The 18,326-nt window shown below is 36.9% G+C and overlaps 2 protein-coding genes and 1 long non-coding RNA gene across 5 annotated transcripts in view; 2 read left to right on the forward strand and 1 right to left on the reverse strand.

Moving 5' to 3' along the window:
* SCN9A (sodium voltage-gated channel alpha subunit 9) overlaps positions 1–18,326 on the forward strand; it is a 165,120-nt gene that overhangs the window by 67,850 nt on the left and 78,944 nt on the right. For 2 of the 3 annotated variants that reach the window (XM_070803876.1, XM_070803883.1), the window contains exons 1-4: positions 10,827–11,430; positions 11,991–12,119; positions 13,521–13,612; positions 14,589–14,798. In XM_070803876.1, the coding sequence (XP_070659977.1) occupies positions 11,351–11,430; positions 11,991–12,119; positions 13,521–13,612; positions 14,589–14,798 (511 nt within the window). In that variant the 5' untranslated portion in view covers positions 10,827–11,350. Of the gene's footprint in view, positions 1–4,164; positions 4,473–10,613; positions 10,733–10,826; positions 11,431–11,990; positions 12,120–13,520; positions 13,613–13,741; positions 13,834–14,588; positions 14,799–18,326 lie in introns of those variants that run through there. The other variant, XM_019971649.2, reaches the window with a different exon arrangement.
* LOC109575216 (regulator of microtubule dynamics protein 1) lies at positions 2,493–3,290 on the forward strand (the record flags this gene model as incomplete). Its single annotated transcript, XM_019983235.2, has 1 exon — positions 2,493–3,290. A coding segment is annotated over one exon (720 nt), but the record flags the coding sequence as incomplete, so codon positions are not given.
* Positions 5,366–18,326, reverse strand: part of LOC139187339 (uncharacterized) — a 138,750-nt gene continuing 125,789 nt past the window's right edge. The window contains exon 5 of the long non-coding RNA XR_011570891.1: positions 5,366–5,649. This is a non-coding gene — a long non-coding RNA (uncharacterized lncRNA). The remainder of the gene's footprint in view (positions 5,650–18,326) is intronic.

Below are 18,326 nucleotides of genomic sequence, written 5' to 3' on the forward strand. Positions count from 1 at the left end.
GCCAGCAGCATAGACTTTGTTCTTCTCTATAATTATAAAATTCTATAATTCTGAATCCAGGTAGAGATATGTTCTTATTTCTAATTATGCCATTGCATGGCTTTCAACATGTTCTTTCCCGTGAATGATTGCTATATGTCTACTATTTATAAAAGGGTTTTAGTTCTGCATATTTGGAGAGGATACTAAAAGAGTCCTGGAATTTGTCAGAAATGTTTGAAATTTTGTTCTTAAATCAGAGAATTCACTACTTCCTCTTACATATGGTACCCTCTCTCCTGATCCATGCCTAATCTCTCTATCTTTGTTTCTACATTCAATATATAAAAAAAGAATGTGAGTTAAACTAATTATATTGTCCTTTACTATGGTCAAACCAGGTTTGTCTGTATGATTCGGTTCAACTGGTATTCCTTTTTAGAAGTTTCATAAACACAGAAGCTGTGTTTTCTCCTTACTCTCACAGCTCTATATATCCGATATAGAAACATGCCCAGATTAACTATTTGGTAAAATTATTTTAAATGAATATGAGTTAGCAAAGTTAAAAAGAAATGTGATAAGACACTGCCATGGCAAAACCCAGATTCAAGTGTGTGGTGGTTTAGTCGCTAAGTTGTGTCCAACTCTTGTGACCTAATGGACTGTAGCCTGCCAGGGAATCTTCCTGACCCAGGGATCGAGCCTGGGTCTCATGCATTGCAGGCATATTCTTTACTGACTGAGCTGTGTGATAAAACATAAAAAGGTTATTTTTCAGAAAAGCTAAATTTGCTTTATAAGTTTTTACATAAATTTACATTGCAAAATGATTGTTTTTATGTTGTTTTTAAACTGGCTTTCCACCTTTAAAAAATACATAGATTTCTGATAAGGGCTTCCTTGGTGGCTCAGAGAATAAAGAATCTCCCTGCAATGCAGGAGACCCAGGCTCGATCCCTAGGTCAGGAAGATCCCTATAGAAGGGAATGGCAATCCACTCCAGTATTCTTGCCTGGAGAATTCCATGGACAGCAGACACAGGTGGGCTACAGTCCGTGGTGTTGCAAACAATTGGACACGACTGAGCGACTAACACTACTACTTACTAAGGGTTGTTATTCTTATACTGTGCTCAAGTAGCTAAGGGGAAGAGTCATCCATCTTGCTCTAAACATAACTAGAGTTGATTTTAACAAAGCGGAGAAATCTGTAAAAGAAAGAATAATTAGTTTCAGCTTCCTTTCACTTCTTTTTCTGAATCTATATAACCTGTGTTGTCACTATTGTGATTTGCTTAATTTTTACGTTTCACAATGGAAAATAAAAGAGCAGACCATGGCTTCTCTTAGCTCATCCTCCCTTTGTGTATCAAGATATCACTTAATGCACAGTCTTTCAAGCTTTTCACAGCGGGTTGACATACTAGAAGTTGGTGTATCTCAACACTCAGGCAATCCTGATGCAGAAGGACGCATTTTTATTTCCCAGTGGAGGCGTTATGAAGTTACCTTGACTCAATGAAATAATGCGCCTATCATTTTAAAAATAAGAACTGTGATTTTTATGCTTTTATTTAGAACATTCCAAAATAATAATATATAATTTTTAAATTTTTCTTTCCTGCACTTTTTGTGTTGTTTTGTATATATATGTAAGTCAATTAAGGAAGTCATAATTTGAGTGCCTATCATAGTTTCCCACCACTTCATGGGAAATAGATGGGGAAACAGTGGAAACAGTGTAAGACTTTATTTTTCTGGGCTCTAAAATCACTGCAGATGGTGACTGCAGCCATGAAATTAAAAGATGCTTACTCCTTGGAAGGAAAGTTATGACCAACCTAGATAACATATTCAAAAGCAGAGACATTACTTTGCCAACAAAGGTTCGTCTAGTCAAGGCTATGGTTTTTCCTGTGGTCATGTATGGATGTGAGAGTTGGACTGTGAAGAAGGCTGAGCACCGAAGAACTGATGCTTTTGAACTGTGGTGTTGGAGAAGACTCTTGAGAGTCCCTTGACTGCAAGGAGATCCAACCAGTCCATTCTGAAGGAAATCAGCCCTGGGATTTCTTTGGAAGGAATGATGCTAAAGCTGAAACTCTAATACTTTGGCCACCTCATGCGAAGAGTTGACTCATTGGAAAAGACTCTGATGCTGGGAGGGATTGGGGGCAGGAGGAGAAGGGGACGACAAAGGATGAGATGGCTGGATGGCATCACTGACTCGATGGACGTGAGTCTGAGTGAACTCCGGGAGTTGGTGATGGACAGGGAGGCCTGGCGTGCTGTGATCATGGGGTCACAAAGAGTCGGACGTGACTGAGCAACTGATCTGATCTGATCATCGTTTTTTTTTAACTTTAAAAATTGATGGAGTAGGAAATGGCAACCCACTCCAGTATGCTTGCCTGGAGAATCCCATGGACAGCAGAGCCTGACGGGCTGCAGTCCCTGCGGTCTCAGAGTCGGACATGACTGAGCGAACCACAGCAGCAGCAATAACAAAGGCTCTGTGTGGAAGTCTTCAAAATTGAAGAAGTCCTTGAACAAGCAGACTACTTATATGAAAGTGGAGAAACAGAAAAACTTTACCAGTTGCTAACCCAGTACAAGGAAAGTGAAGATGCAGAGTTACTGTGGCGTTTGGCACGGGCATCACGTGATGTAGCTCAGCTTAGTGGAACCTCGGAAGAGGAGAAAAAGTTCTTGGTATATGAAGCCCTAGAGTATGCGAAAAGGGCACTAGAGAAAAACGAATCCAGTCGTGAGGCCCATAAGTGGTATGCAATCTGTATTGGTGATGTTGGAGATTATGAAGGAATCAAGGCTAAAATTGCAAATGCCTACATTATCAAGGAGCATTTTGAGAAAGCAATTGAACTGAACCCTAAAGACGCTACTTCAATTCACCTTATGGGTATTTGGTGTTACACAGTTGCTGAAATGCCTTGGTATCAAAGAAGGATTGCTAAAGTGCTGTTTGCAACTCCGCCTAGCTCCACCTATGAGGAGGCCCTAGGCTACTTTCACAGGGCAGAGCAAGTGGATCCAAACTTCTACAGCAAAAACTTGCTCCTTCTAGGAAAGACATATTTGAAGCTGCACAACAAAAAGTTCGCTGCCTTCTGGCTAACAAAGGCCAAGGACTACCCAGTGCACACAGAGGAGGATAAACAGATACAGACAGAAGCTGCTCAGCTACTTACAGGTTTCAGTGACAAGAACTGAGAATTTTTCAATGAAGTACCTAAGGAGCATTGCCTTTTCATCAGATTTTAAAGATAATAAATACATTAACTATAAAAAAAGAAAATTGAATCTTTCCCCAAACATTTCCAAAATTCCTTTTATCTTCTTTGTTCTTCTAAAACATTTCCCTAAATCATTTTTAATTCAAAATGTAAAAATGTTTTCTGATTTGTAAAATGGCATGTATTTATTGTGTGTGTGTGTGTGTGTGTGTTAGTCGCTCAGTCGTGTCTGACTCTTTGGAACCCCATGGACTGTAGCCCGCCAGGCTCCTCTGTCCATGAAATTCTTCAGGCAAGAACAGTGGAGTGGGTTGCCATTCCCTTCTCCAGGGAATCTTCCTGAACTAGGGATCAAACCCAGTCTCCTACATGGTAGGCAGATTCTTTACCATCTGAGCTACCAGGGAAGCCTATGTATTTATTGTAAGAAAATCTAAATGTGTAAAATAGAGTAAAACAATCTTCTACCACTTCACTTTATAGAAATGAGTTTCTTTAAGAGAGAGAAGCAGAGACTGTGAGTATGTCAGAATAGGATCAGGTGATGCAGAAAGAGCAGAACTGGGACATGGTGCTGTCAGAAGTCCTATCACAGAGATTTTTAAACAAGGGAAGTTGAATTGCACTAAGAGTAAGCACAGATGAAAAGAAAACTGAATTAAGCATTTTTAATTAAGTTGTCACTAAGATCCACGAAGTACTAAGTTCAAGTTCTTAAGTAAAGTTCATTAGAGGGCATGGGAAGTAAGTCATGTACATGGTAGTCACTTAGTAAGTGCCCATTCAACATGATGGTAATTATGTGAACACATTACTTCTTGCAATTGAAACCAGAATCTGTTTTTTATTATTACTATAATTATTATTATTATTTGTTAAGTGTCATTCTTGACTGGCAAACAGTTAAAGCTTTCTTTATTTCTCCTTAGGCCTCTTATGTAAGGAGTTGAAGGGGAAATAAAACATACAGGATGAAAAGATGGCAATGTTGCCTCCCCCGGGACCTCAGAGCTTTGTCTTCTTCACAAAACAGTCTCTTGCCCTCATTGAACAACGTATTGCTGAAGGAAAAGCAAAGGAACCCAAAGAAGAAAAGAAAGACGATGACGATGAAGGGCCGAAGCCAAGCAGTGACTTGGAAGCCGGCAAGCAGCTGCCCTTCATCTATGGGGACATTCCTCCGGGCATGGTGTCAGAGCCCCTGGAGGACTTGGACCCTTACTATGCAGACAAAAAAGTGAGTTTATTGTACCTGCAATGGTGTAGTTTCTCTTTACCTCTTTTGTACAAACAGATACTGAGATTAAGAGGAATTTAGTGAAAAATTACATCATGAAAACATGTTTAGTTAAAAATGCATATGTAGGATATTTCAGAATATGTACTTTTTCTAATTTTTCATCAAAACTGATTCTGTCACTGGCATACTATTTTGATTTTTTTTTTTTGAAAATAGTGTTCAGTATCATGTTCTGCCCTTTAGACATGACATAAGTGCATCCTCATAGAAACAAAATAACTGTCAATGTGAGAAGTAAGACCTGGGTAAACGTCCAGAATGCATTTGCATGGAGGTGTCAGTTGAATCCGTGGGAATATATAAAATCACTTAACTAATTATAGGGTTTTGAGAGCCACTCATTTAGGGGGTTGGAGAGAATGGAGAATCTGAGATGGTCAGAAAGGTAAGACATAAATAAGAAAATTTTCCACTATTCAAGAAAAAAAGGAAAGAGAATATCTTATAAAATTACTCAGGAAGCTGAGGCTGGATAAAGACTATTGGAATGAACAAGGAGGATGAGTTGGTAACTTTTTTGCAAGCAGTTTATGTTGATGGAAATCAAAGCAAGAGAGTAGTAACTCTGCTCAAAACTCTGTAATGGCCTATATGGGAAAAGAATCTTAAAAAAAAGAGAGGATATATGTATAACTGATTCCCTTTGCTGTATGCCTGAAACTAATACAACATTGTAATTAACCATACTCTGTTCATTTTTTTAAAAAAGCAAGATAGTGTTGGACAGCAAGTGAAAAGAGGAAGTTTGAGAAATTTCCATCAGAAAGATGGTCACTTAAGGCAACAGAAAAATTGAAAACATTTTTTTTAAAAATAATGAAACGTTGCAGTTACAGTTTTTTTAGTATTTATTTTTGGCTGTGCGAGGCCTTCCTTGCTGTGTGCAGGCTTTCTCTCGTTGCGGCGAGCAAGGGCTAGTCTGTAGCTGTAGTGTGTGGGCTTCTCATTGCAGTGGCTTCTCTTGCTGTAGAACATGGGCTTCAGTAGTTGTGGCACACAGGCTTAGTTGTCCCATGGCATGTGGAATCTTCCAGACCAGGTATCAGACGCACGTCGCCTTGCATTGGTAGGCATATTCTCAACCACTGGACCACCAGGGAAGTCCCTTGAAAACCTTTTTTACATAGGGTATAAATAGCATGTTTAAAAGTGGAGAAAAATTATTCCCAGAGAGGAAAATACAGAAGGTTGAGTAAAGTAGTTAGTTGCTGATGTTAACAGACAAGGGATAAACCACAAGTCGACTTGAATTTGCATTAGAAAACTTCAGAAAAGTGGAGAGAAGCCTTACTGTGTGAGCCTTGTAGGGCAAATACGATGATTTAAGATATGTTGAAGTAAATGTAGGGACATCTGAGGAAATGCACGTTAAATACTGTCAATATTTTCCATGCTACAGGAGTGGAAGCTGTCCTTTGAGAGTCAGTCTTGGGAACAAGGAAATGGGAGAGTTTGAAACAATTGCTGTAAAGATAATTCTACCAACAAAATGAGAAGGAGGTTACCGTCATTTTTGAGACAGTAGCAGATACAACCAGATATAACTTGACAAAGAAGAGACAGTACAGGATAAAATCAGCAGGTTCCCTAACTTTCTCCCAATAACGCTTTGCTGCACAGCACCTGCAGACTTACCGTCAAGAGGTCAAGAGAGGCAGGATAAAGTCCGTTTAAAAGTTATTTTGATTTAAGATATAAATAAAAGGGCACATTTCTTGATAAGATAACTAGCAGACAAAATAAGGAATAGTAAAATGTCTTGTGAAATAGAAAATGTGATTAACTTAATTTTGATGGTATAAACACATCTACTATGAATAACAATGCATAATTTTTTGCCTTATATTAAAATCAGCATGTCAACAAACTGACAGCATGTCAAACAAGCAGAATACCTGAGAAGCCTTTGAGATAATACCCAGCATTCTTATTCACCCATCGGTACTCCGACACAGAAGAAAAGAAAGCTAACATGTTTTTAGGGTCTCTGTGATAGACACTGGATTTTTCATACAAATTAGCAACATATTCACCACAACTGGGAGAGATAGGAATTAATAAAGGATTCAAGGAAATTAATTAACTCACAAAATGTTACATAAACACTCGTAAATTCCGTCCTAGATTTTTTAGTTCAAGTTGATTTGACTCCCTACTGAGATGTTGTCCGGCATCTCTTAGTTTGGTTTTGTTTCTGTTGTATAGCAACTACTGTGCTCACAACTTTACAAAAATGAATGAGACAATGAGTGGATAAATAATGGAATAGGCAAAATTAAAAATGCTTTCTCATTTTACTTATTGATGTTACTTCATCCTGAAAAATGTCTGGCTCCTGCATTTCCCATTTCCAGAGAGGGCCTGGATGTAATTTAACCAGCCTCCTTAAGGAGGAAAAAATCTTTCTGGAGTAAATCCCAGTTCAGAGACATAAACTAATATTGGCTTAAAGTGACTTGGGAGGTAAGAAGAAAATGTTTGCATTTGGAGGATGAAAAATGGAATCATTTAACTCTGGGATAGACTAATGTAACAGAGAATATTTGGGTGGGACTCCAATCGCTCGCTTTGGCATCAGCTCCTTTCAGATGTGACACCAACCATGTTAAAAGCACAACGCACATCTGCATCAGAATATAATACTTAGGTAGAGCTAAGTCAGACTAAGTAATCTATTTTTCATGGCCCTTTCTTAACAGATAAATAAATACCCAAAGGGATTATTGAGTCTTCTTATTTTTATTTTTTGGTTTGGAGCTTTAAGTGATCAACTTTTGGTGCTGTGTCCTAGCTCCTCAATCATTCTTGGTTAAAACAGTTTGGACTTCCCCTTGCAACTTCAGGGTTAACTTTCATGTGGATTGAGTCTTTAATGTTTCAGGTTATTCGCACTAATAGATGAGAACTTTGTTTCTGCTACACTATAATCATTGCTTGGATTAAAAATCTTAATGACTCCTGATTTGACTTAGGTTCAGATTTTAACTTATGCTTGAGTGTAATGGTCAATACTTTGTTAAAAAAAAAAAGAACATTTAATAAATTAATGTAGAGGTATGCAGAGGTTAGGGCTTCATTTTCATATATGATGAATATATTAAGTGGCTTCCCAGGTGGCCCTAGTGGTAAAGAACTCACCTGCCAATACAGGAGACATAAGAGATGCGGGTTTGATTCCTGGAGTGGGAAGATTCCCTGGAGGAGGGCATGGCAACCCACTCCCGTATACTTGCCTGGAGAATCCCAGGGACAGAGAAGCCTGGTGAGCTGCAGTCTCTAGGGTCACACAGAGTCAGACAGGACTGAAGTGACTTAGCACGCATACATGTTCCCAGCATTTACCAAGAAGTTACAATGTACCAGAACTTAAAAGCTTCACAGACACTGAGTGCTGGCTCTCAAGTTGTGAAATGGTAGATCAAGTATTTAGAATACTATCTGTCCAACTCCAAAGCTTATACTCGTAATTTCATAATTCTCGAATTTTATGTTCAATAAATTATTAAATAAGTGAGCCATATTAAAATAATTTATTCAGACATTGACATCTGTGCATTTGCTAGCAGGAATTTAGAATTTTCTAGAGATATTCATTCTGCTACTCAAAATTTCATATCTGTTTTCCCGTCTGTAATTAACTAGTGGCTATGTATAAATCCAGATAATCCTAAAGAAGTTTTTAATGTAAATGAAAATTGGGAATTTGAATTTAAAAATAGTAAGCCAAGTTTTTTTTTTTTTTTTTAATTTCAAGTACAAGTTAACTTGATCTTGCCAAGTTGAGGCAGTAATATTTTCATGTTAGCTCAGGTGACTTCTGTTTCATGAAGCCTCCCTGATTATTCCAATAGACATAAGACCCTGCTCCCTCTTCACTCTCATGCTCTGCCATTTGAATTTCTCTGTATGATACCTGTCATGTCATGCCTTCTATTAGAGTTGTGCTGTCTGCTTAGTCACTCAGTCGTGTCTGACTCTTTATGACCCCATGGACTGTAGCCTGCCAGGCTTCTCTGTCCATGGGGATTCTCTAGACAAGAATACAGGAGGGGCTGCCATACCCTCCTCCAGGGAATCTTCCCAACCTAGGGATCGAACCCAGGTCTCCCTTGTTGATTCTTTACTTTCTGAGCCACCAAGGAAGCCCTGTATTAGTTACTGTGCTCTTAATCACTTTTCTCTGAAACCTCTTGAATGCAAAATTCATGCCTCACTTATGTTCAAATTCATTTCAGCATCTCTTATGCCATAGTTGCTCCCAGGTGGCATTAGTGGTTAAAAAAAGGCTTGTCTATCAATGCAGAAGAGACCTAAGAGACACTGGTTTGATCCCTGGGTCAGGAAGATCCCCTGGAGGAGGGCATGGCAACCCACTTGAGTATTCTTGCTTGGAAAATCCCATGGACAGAGAAACCTGGCAGGCTACAATCTAAAGGGCCGCAAAGAGTTGACAAAAGTGAAGCGACTTGGCACACACTCACGTTCACTAGACAATTGTAGAAAATATTAGATGAATGAATTTTAAAAAGCACAGTGCATTGAGATTTAAGAAAGCAATAATTGTACTCAAACATGAGGTATTAATTTAAAAACTAATTTTCAATATAAAAGTGAACTTTATGTTCAATTATGTTTTAACATAACTGGTATAGTAAAAGAGACCAGGAGTATAAAAAGTTGACCTAAGATAGTTCTCGTTTGTTTTCTCAGGAACACTACCACATACAAAAGCAAGATTACCCAGTTATATCTCTAAAATTTGGTGGAAAATATTTATTACATATGTTTACCACTCATAAACATATGTAAAATTCAGAGTCAACATCAAAAACACCAAAAATAAGTGTCTTCTGTTAATAGATAGCACGAGGAATTTGCTTGCCAGCCACAGATAAGTAAGAGCAGGCTTTGAGCTTAAGTGTTTCTGGTTTCCAAGCCAATTCCTTAGGTTGTTTTAATGTTTTGTTGTTATTGCTGTTTATTTATTTGGCTTTAAAATTTTTCAACTAAATACCAAGCCATGGAGAATGTAACTCATTATTCAGTGGTTACATATTTTTTAAATGGTTCTATTCACATTGGAGAAGACTTTTGAGAGTCCCTTGGACTGCAAGGAGATCCAACCAGTCCATCCTAAAGGAGATCAGCCCTGGGATTTCTTTGGAAGGAATGATGCTAAAGCTGAAACTCCAGTACTTTGCCCACCTCATGCGAAGAGTTGACTTATTGGAAAAGACTCTGATGCTGGGAGGGACTGGGGGCAGGAGGAGAAGGGGACGACAGAGGATGAGATGGCTGGATGGCATCACTGACTTGATGGATGTGAGTCTGAGTGAACTCCGGGAGTTGGTGATGGACAGGGAGGCCTGGAGTGCTGCGATTCATGGGGTCGCAAAGAGTCGGACATGACTGAGTGACTGATCTGATCTGATCTGATTCACATTTCAAAAAATTACCATGAATAGTAGCAAGCAAGTTCTTTAATTTGTGTTCTTTTATTTTAGCTGTTATTAGTATTATATGTAAAATAGGAAAATCAAATTGAGTAATAGGATTCTTTCAACTCTAATGTTCCTTAAATTCATGAAAATATTTTGAAAACTCATATTTTAGAACATTTGCTACTAACCCTGACAATAGCCAGGAAGTATTACAATTCTCAAAGCAACATGATAAAAATCAGGGATAGCTGGTTGCTATTGGGTTTGCATAAAATGCAATGTAATGATACAAGGAAGTTGTACTTAAAATAATTCCAGTGGCCACAAGTTATTGTTACTGATTTGAATGTTAAGGGATATGAAAAAGAGAACACTGCATTTTGAAAGCTGTAAATAATACATACCCATAAATGGCTCACTTCTTATTTTATTGAAGAAATGGACAATGGACTTGGAGTTCATTGGCTAACATGACGTGAATATCTCCATCAATGGCTTTGGAACCATATTGCTTGAGTCTGATGGCAGTGTTTCTTTAATATGACTCTACCACATGCAGAGGTAAACTGTAGCTATTAATGTACTAGATTGAAATTTTGGAATTTCAATTCATACTGTTTTCTTTTTGCTCCTGCAGACTTTCATAGTGTTGAACAAAGGGAAAGCAATCTTCCGTTTCAATGCCACACCTGCTTTGTACATGCTCTCTCCTTTCAGTCCTCTCAGAAGAATATCTATTAAGATTTTAGTACATGCATATCCTTTTTAAAATGCTTACTTACAGTGGTTCTTTAAAATGTAGTTTTTGGCTATTTTATTTAAACATAGAGTTTTCTTTCCTACCTGAGAAGACTCAGGTCTATCAATCTCAGTATAATTTGGTGCAGATCTCTGCATAGATTGGGAGTTTGGCAATTTGGGGCTTCCCAGGTGGTACCAGTGGTAAAGAACCCACCAGCTAATGCAAGAGACGTAAGAGATGCAGGTTTGATCCCTGGGTCAGGAGGATCTCCTGGAGGAGGGCATGGCAATCCACTCCAATATTCTTGCCTGTAGAACCCCATGGACAGAGGAGCCTGGTGAGCTACAGTCCATAGGTTTGTAAAGAGTTGGACGTGACGGAAGTGACTTAGCATGCATGCATGCGTTCATTATATCATCATCATCATGGCAATTTTAGTATTTTAGGATAAATTGCTTTTATCCATTACTCTTTTGTTCGGAGAGGTTTTTTTTTTTTTTAAGTCTATAGGCTCTTTTAGAATTATTTTCTAAGGAAAATTGTCAGCATTTCAACAAATGTCGTTATCAGATATTCAAAGTTACCATGTGTTCTTTGATCATATTCCTTGACTCTAAGCTACCGCATTCAGCATGCTTATCATGTGCACTATTCTGACGAACTGCATATTTATGACCATGAGTAATCCTCCAGACTGGACCAAGAATGTAGAGTAAGTGGGTATAAGTACATTTTAATATAGTCTTACTATGGTTGTTATCCTTCCTTTTTCATACCAGGAAGTTATTGCATGTATAAAAATTGTGGTGATTATCTTCCCATGTTCTATAGTTACTGTACTTTCAATTAGTTTTTCTCCTTTATTAACCTGCTAACATTAGAAAAGAATAATACATGTTACAGTCTTTTCTAGAAAAAAAGATCTTACCAGATACCCTGCCTGTTCTTAGACATGTCACGTCCTTGGATGTATTTCAGATAGGAACAATACAGGAATTTTCTAGGCAGATCTCATACCTGTGTTCTTAGTAAATACCTTTACTTTAAAATACCTCTACTTTCTGGGAGTGTTTCTGACATATACATTTCAAGATTTTCTGGAAAGATCTTAATTGTAATTTATTCTAATAGTTAGAATGGGCCCCTTAATCATCAGCCATACTCTAATCAGTGTCTTCCTTTGGTTGATCTGAGAAAAATAATTATAAAGGCTTACCTGGTACCATGTTCTTTTCACAATGGATTAATATCACAATGGACTCTTTTACCTAGGTACACTTTTACTGGCATATATACTTTTGAGTCACTTGTGAAAATCCTTGCAAGAGGATTCTGTGTAGGAGAATTCACTTTTCTTCGTGACCCATGGAACTGGCTTGATTTCATAGTCATTGTCTTTGCGTAAGTATTTTTTTTTTGAAACTCCAAACTCATGAAAATCTCAAAGAGCACAGTGTCCCAGTGAGAAAGAACTTTGGGATCAGACTTTTCCTGCATATAATAGTTTGATTTAAAAGATACTGCATGGAAACTAGTCATCAAAAAATGGTAATAATTTTTCAGAAAGAGCATTTCCCACTCAAACATGTATATATGATATTGTTATAATAGAGGATCTTTCTCTGTGCTCAGCATGTGGATGGATAGCATATGTGGTGCCAGTTAGAGTCACACTTTTCCCAAGTTCCTATTTAATATCTGGTAAAACTGATAAGAGAAACAGAGAAAACTCAGGCATTTATTATTAGCATGGTGCTCTTTCTATTAATGTATATTATTCAAGAACTAATAAAATATAGAAGCAAATCTTTTCATAAGGACTGTCACTGCATACTGAACCTAACATTAATGCATTGTGTATATATTACATAGGCATCTACAGTTTATTTTCATGGGAAAAATATCACATTAAGATATAATTTTAGCTTATTTATATTGCTGCTCTTTTCCTAACTATATTTGTCAGAACATTTCTTTAGTTTTAACATCTCAAACCTAAATGCAATATTTTCCCTCTGTCATTTTGAATTGTAAAAGTAATATATGTTCATTGGAGGGATTTAGACAATAGAAAGGGTCTTGAGATTTCTAGTCTCCAATTCTGTACACCTGCCCCACCTCTTTGTCCTTCATCCATGACTACTGTAGGTCCACCCACCACCTGCTAAGATAACACTGTGTCAAAGAAGGCTGCATCTTCTCAGGGATCTCCTTTTTTACTGAGTATAAATTACATGCCATAAACTTTATCTTTTTTTAAAGTATAAAATTCAGTGTTTTATAGTATGTTCATGTTATGCAACAATCACAGCCCTCTAACTCCAGAAAATTTTCATTATCCCAGAGAGCAGTCACTTTCCTTCCCTTCTTCCCCCAAGTCCCTGGAAAATACTCATCTATCTTCTGTATCTGGATTTGTCTAATGTAGACATTTCACATGAGTGGAACCTTAAAATATGTGGCCTTTTGTGGCTGGTTTCTTTTAATTAGCATACAGTTGTTAAGATTTGCTGATGGTGTTTTGTAGAACATTATCAATATTACCATAATATTGAAGTCTAGTCATTGAAGCATTTCATCGTTTATTTAGGCATTTAAGTGTATGAAGCCATTTTAATATTTGCATTTTGCTCACATCAAATGACTCAAATCAAATTAAATTAGTAATGATAGAAGCAAAAGATTTGCACAACTATAAATTTAAATAAGAAGTTCCAAGCATAGGAAACACCTTGACTAAAGGCACAGGTAAGTATCATAGACTCTATCTAAATTCTGAATAACTCTGATTTAATTCTGCAGGTATTTAACAGAATTTGTAAACCTAGGCAATGTTTCAGCTCTTCGAACTTTCAGAGTGTTGAGAGCTTTGAAAACTATTTCTGTAATCCCAGGTAAGAAGTAACTGGTGCGAAGCATTAGGTCACTCATAACTCCAACTATTTGGGAGTTGTTCTTTGTGTGTGTGTGTGTGTGTGGGTGTGTGTTGTCACCGTGTTTGTGTATAAACTCCCCTATTTCAGATATGTGACAGAGTTTGTGGACCTGGGCAATGTCTCAGCGTTGAGAACCTTCAGAGTTCTCCGAGCTTTGAAAACAATTTCAGTCATTCCAGGTGAGAGTGGGGTTAAACACCAGGGCTGACTTTGATCTTTTGAAGGAAAAAACAATAAAAACTTAATCTTAACATAATTTTAATTAAATTTGATCTCATGTCTTTCATAATTGTTATGAAAAGTCAGCCTTTGAGTTTAATCAATTGCATGAGTCTTAGAGGATGAAGATGGCCATTTGGTTCACATCTCAACTTGAAATTTTTCCTCCTGTTTAACAGTTTATTTTCCATTTTGCTTATCCAGGAATAAAAATTTCAATTTGTTTTACTGCTTTTCTTAGAGTGAAGAAAAGAGATATAAAAATATTAGCATGGGGAGGATTGCATGACACAATGCTTTTTTCTTTCCTCAACAAACCATTTCTTTACTGAAAACAGTTGTCACTGTATCCTGTAATTCAGCCTCTGTTTTGGTCATTACAAAGAGATGGTTTGTCTGACAGACATGTACTGAACTGACACAAGTTATTTTTTCAAGTGAGTGTGGCTATGATTTGAGCAACCAAATTATTCATTTTGACTGGTTATTCTCTGGAAATACTTTAAAGTTTTTAGTCACTTGCTGCAATATACAGAAACAAAATATATAAAACAGCAGATCCCCCTTTTGAGCTGGTAGACTTTTTTTGAACTAGGTTATTTAAGATCATTGATTTGATAAAGTGCATGCACTTCTAGGAAAGCTTGTATTTTGCTTTTGTTTTTCATTTAGAAACTTTATTTCATTTTGAACACCATTTCTTCGCTGTATTCAGGCCTGAAGACCATCGTGGGGGCCCTGATCCAGTCTGTGAAAAAGCTCTCAGATGTCATGATCCTGACTGTGTTCTGTCTGAGCGTGTTTGCCCTGATTGGGCTGCAGCTCTTTATGGGCAACCTGAAGCATAAATGCGTGCAGAGTTCACTTGCAAATAATGAAACAATGGAAAACATATTGAACACCCTCGATGAAGAAGAATATGCAAGTAAGAATACCTCTGTAGTTGCTAATAGGTTGAAATAAGGCTAAGAGCATTGTTCTTTTTTGGCAATGAAATGTTGCTTTCATTTTAATTATTTCAAAACCACTCAAATATACAGAAAGTTGCAACAGTGTGAATTTTTATTATGTTGTATTTTCATAAATTTCCCTTGGATCTGAGCTTTCTAGCAGCTCTAATATTGAGAACTTGGGATAGTTCCATAATTCTCAATTTCTATAAAATAAAAAAGAATAAATTCGGCTGTAGAGAAATAAATCTAGCTATAAATTAATGGTATTGACCATTAGATTTCATCATGAACTATATGTTTATATACTGTAGTTTTATTGTACAGTTTATGCTTACATTTTTTATAGTATGATTTATTATATAATAATACAATTACATTTTTATACTGGTATTATTTTTATAACATTAATCATGGTACAATGTCAATTATCACATATTAAAATATTTGTCTCAATATATTTCTAAAGATTTGTATAAGCAGAGAAATTTATTCAGCTTCATCTTATTATATTAAGCTCTATCCTCCTATTATAACCAATGATGTGTTTCACAGAGCTTTCTAATGGCTCCCCTCAGTCTAGCTAATAGACCATTGAAGTTTAATTCCTCAGAACTTGTTCTGTAGGTATCATTTCAGATGATATGTATACACAGTCCCAGAAGTCTACTTAATTCACGAATATATCTTTGAGTATCTTACAGAAAGCATAAATTGTATGTTTCCTAACAGTTATCCCCTACCACAGTTTCTTTCACCAAAGCTGATTAGTTTGAGTGAGAATGAGGTCTGACAAGATTGTACTTTCTGTCTCACACCTGCAGTGTGTCTGTATGATGTTACCCACAGAACCCATGAAAGTTAATAGATAATTGAATCCAGAGGTAAATGGATATACAAGTGCCTTAGATAGAAGGGGATCAGGAAAAAAAAAAAGAAGAAGAAGAAGGGGATCAGGGAGTAAAGGTCAGGGGTTAATTCTCCTTAAATAATAAAGAATCATATGCATCTTTTTTTTTTTTTAAACTCAGTGTGTTTTTCCTACTCACTGAGAAATATAAAGGCAAATAAAATCTAGATAATATAGGAAAAAACTGTAAATAAAGAAAACTAAAAAAAAGGAACCTAAAACAAGAAAACTGAAGATTTTCAAAGTAAAATTTTAATGTATTTTTTTTTACTAACTGAAGGATAAGGAATTTAGCAGATTTTCCTTTCCTTTTTTAATTTATTTTTTTAGCTTCTGATATTATTAATATGATCCTAAATTTTATATATTTCCCAAAGACTTTATTTCTAATTTTATGCCATAAAAATTTATATATCTTACAGGTAATTGCTGACGTTTATATTCTGTTTTATGAATTGGTTTACAGCACTTACTTAAACTTGACTTTTTATACTGTGATCACTATGTCCTTTTTTCAGAATCTTTGTCTCATTCCTGGGTTGATGATTTGAGTGATTTTTAAAAACATTTTAGAATTGCTATAAGCAATTTTTTTGAAAGGAGTAGTAAAAGCTCTTAGATTTTGCAGTGTGTCCTCTTGTTGTGTTTACAATGACAGCTTAGCTAAGAGTGAAATTTTATACCATCATCTTCTCCCTCAATTCTGTATATTATTCTTGATTTTAGTCTGAAATATACTTTCACAGCAGAGATTACTGTGTTAAATCTGAGTTTGATGTCCCACCTGTTTGTTGTGTCATGGAAGCCTGGTCTCACTGCAATATTTATTCAAGCATTCATTTATCATGTCTTTTTATTGAATGCTTCCTCAAGCTAAGCATTGTGCAAGTTTCTGGAGCTGCAGCAATGAGTATGGTAGCCTCAGACCCAGCATCCACAGAGCTTATCATCTTGGGGGAATAAAAGAATAAAAGGAGGGGAACAGACAAATAACAATATTATAAGTTATAATAAATGCTATGCAAAGAAAGTAAATCTCAGGGGCTGAGATACCAACTAAATGAGAAACCTTCTCTGAGGAGGTGGCATTTAAGCAGAGATATGAAGGATAAGAAGAAGTCATAACACAGTGTAAGTGTATATGGAGGCTGTTCCTTGAGTTAGAAGGAAGAGGCTATGGAAAAGCCCTAAGACTGAAAGAGTATGTATTTAAAGAATGGGAAAGAAAAAAGAATGGGAAAACAGCAGTATGGTTAGACTTTAGCAAAAGAGAGGCAGAATGGCAACAGAGAAAGTAAAGGGAAAAGGCAGGGGTCATTTCATGAAGGATATTTTAGCCCAAGGAAAGGAGTTTTGATTTTATTTTAAATGCAGTGGTTTTGATCACTTTTGCCATATGGAGAGTTCACTGCACAAGAATGGATAGTAGACTGAAATATTGAAGGCCATAGGATGTTGTTTCTGTCATCCAAACAGGAAAACATTGTGACTTCATCTTGAGAGAAGTCAGAAAATGAAAAGGGTGTGTTCAAGATGACCTATATAACTCATGGATGGATTAAAGAGGAGAGGAGGGCTTGGGGATCTCATCTAGGTTTCTGGCCATAGTAACTGGATAGGTGGCAATGGGAAATGAGGGAAGAGTGGGCAGGTTTATAGGAGAAAGTCACTATTACCCAGTTAAAATTGAGAAGTCACTCGGACATCCAAATGGAGATAGAAAGTAGACAGTTGGAGATTTAAGAATAGAGACCAGAGGAACTGCCTAGTTTGGAGATACATACTTTGAAGTATTCATCAAAAGGAAAAGATATGTACACACCTACCCACATTCTTCTGAAAAACCCTGATGTTTATAAGTAGGTAGAGAATGGGCAATCTGGTTTTTAAAACAAATTTGGTGGTTAGAAGCTGCTAATCTCCACAACCCTAATGTCTGAAAGCAGGTAGAGAGGAGTACCCCAAAGAAGACATAGAGAAAGAGTGGCCAGTAAAGCAAGAAGCAAAGATATAAGTAAGGATGCCCAGAGAAGACAGTAGACTGAGAAAAAGGGAAAGCTTGTGTTGAATGATGCTGCAAGATCAAGGATTAAGGTTAAGGTCAAGGATGATGAGGATGGAGAAATGTACATTAGCTTAAACAACATGGGAATCATTAGTCACTTTCATGCAGAAATTTCAGTGAAGTGGTAGGAGTACAGGGTGGACTAAGGCGGTGACAGGGGTGAATAAGACAGCAGAAAGAAGAGAAGACTGTGTGTGTAGACAGTTCTTCCAAGACATTTGTCTATGAGGGAATCAGAATAACAGGGACAGTGGCTGGTGTTTTCTTTTTAAGGTGGATTTTGATAGAGATATTTTTCTAGCGCTAAAGAGGAATGAGTAGTAAAATATGGATTAATAATTCAGGAGAGTAGGGAGAGGCAAGTCCTTGAGAAAATGGAAGAGCGAAGGGGAGAGACATCTCCACCATTGAAGCAGGAGGAAAGATGGAGGAGCAGGCTGCAGTGTTCATCAGAAGAGGATTAAGTCAAGCCCAGGAGTTTTTATTTCCACAGAAAAGTGTGAGATGTATCATTGGCTAGGAGTAACA

Source organism: Bos indicus, chromosome 2, assembly GCF_029378745.1.
Source record: "Bos indicus isolate NIAB-ARS_2022 breed Sahiwal x Tharparkar chromosome 2, NIAB-ARS_B.indTharparkar_mat_pri_1.0, whole genome shotgun sequence".
Lineage (NCBI taxonomy): Eukaryota > Metazoa > Chordata > Mammalia > Artiodactyla > Bovidae > Bos > Bos indicus.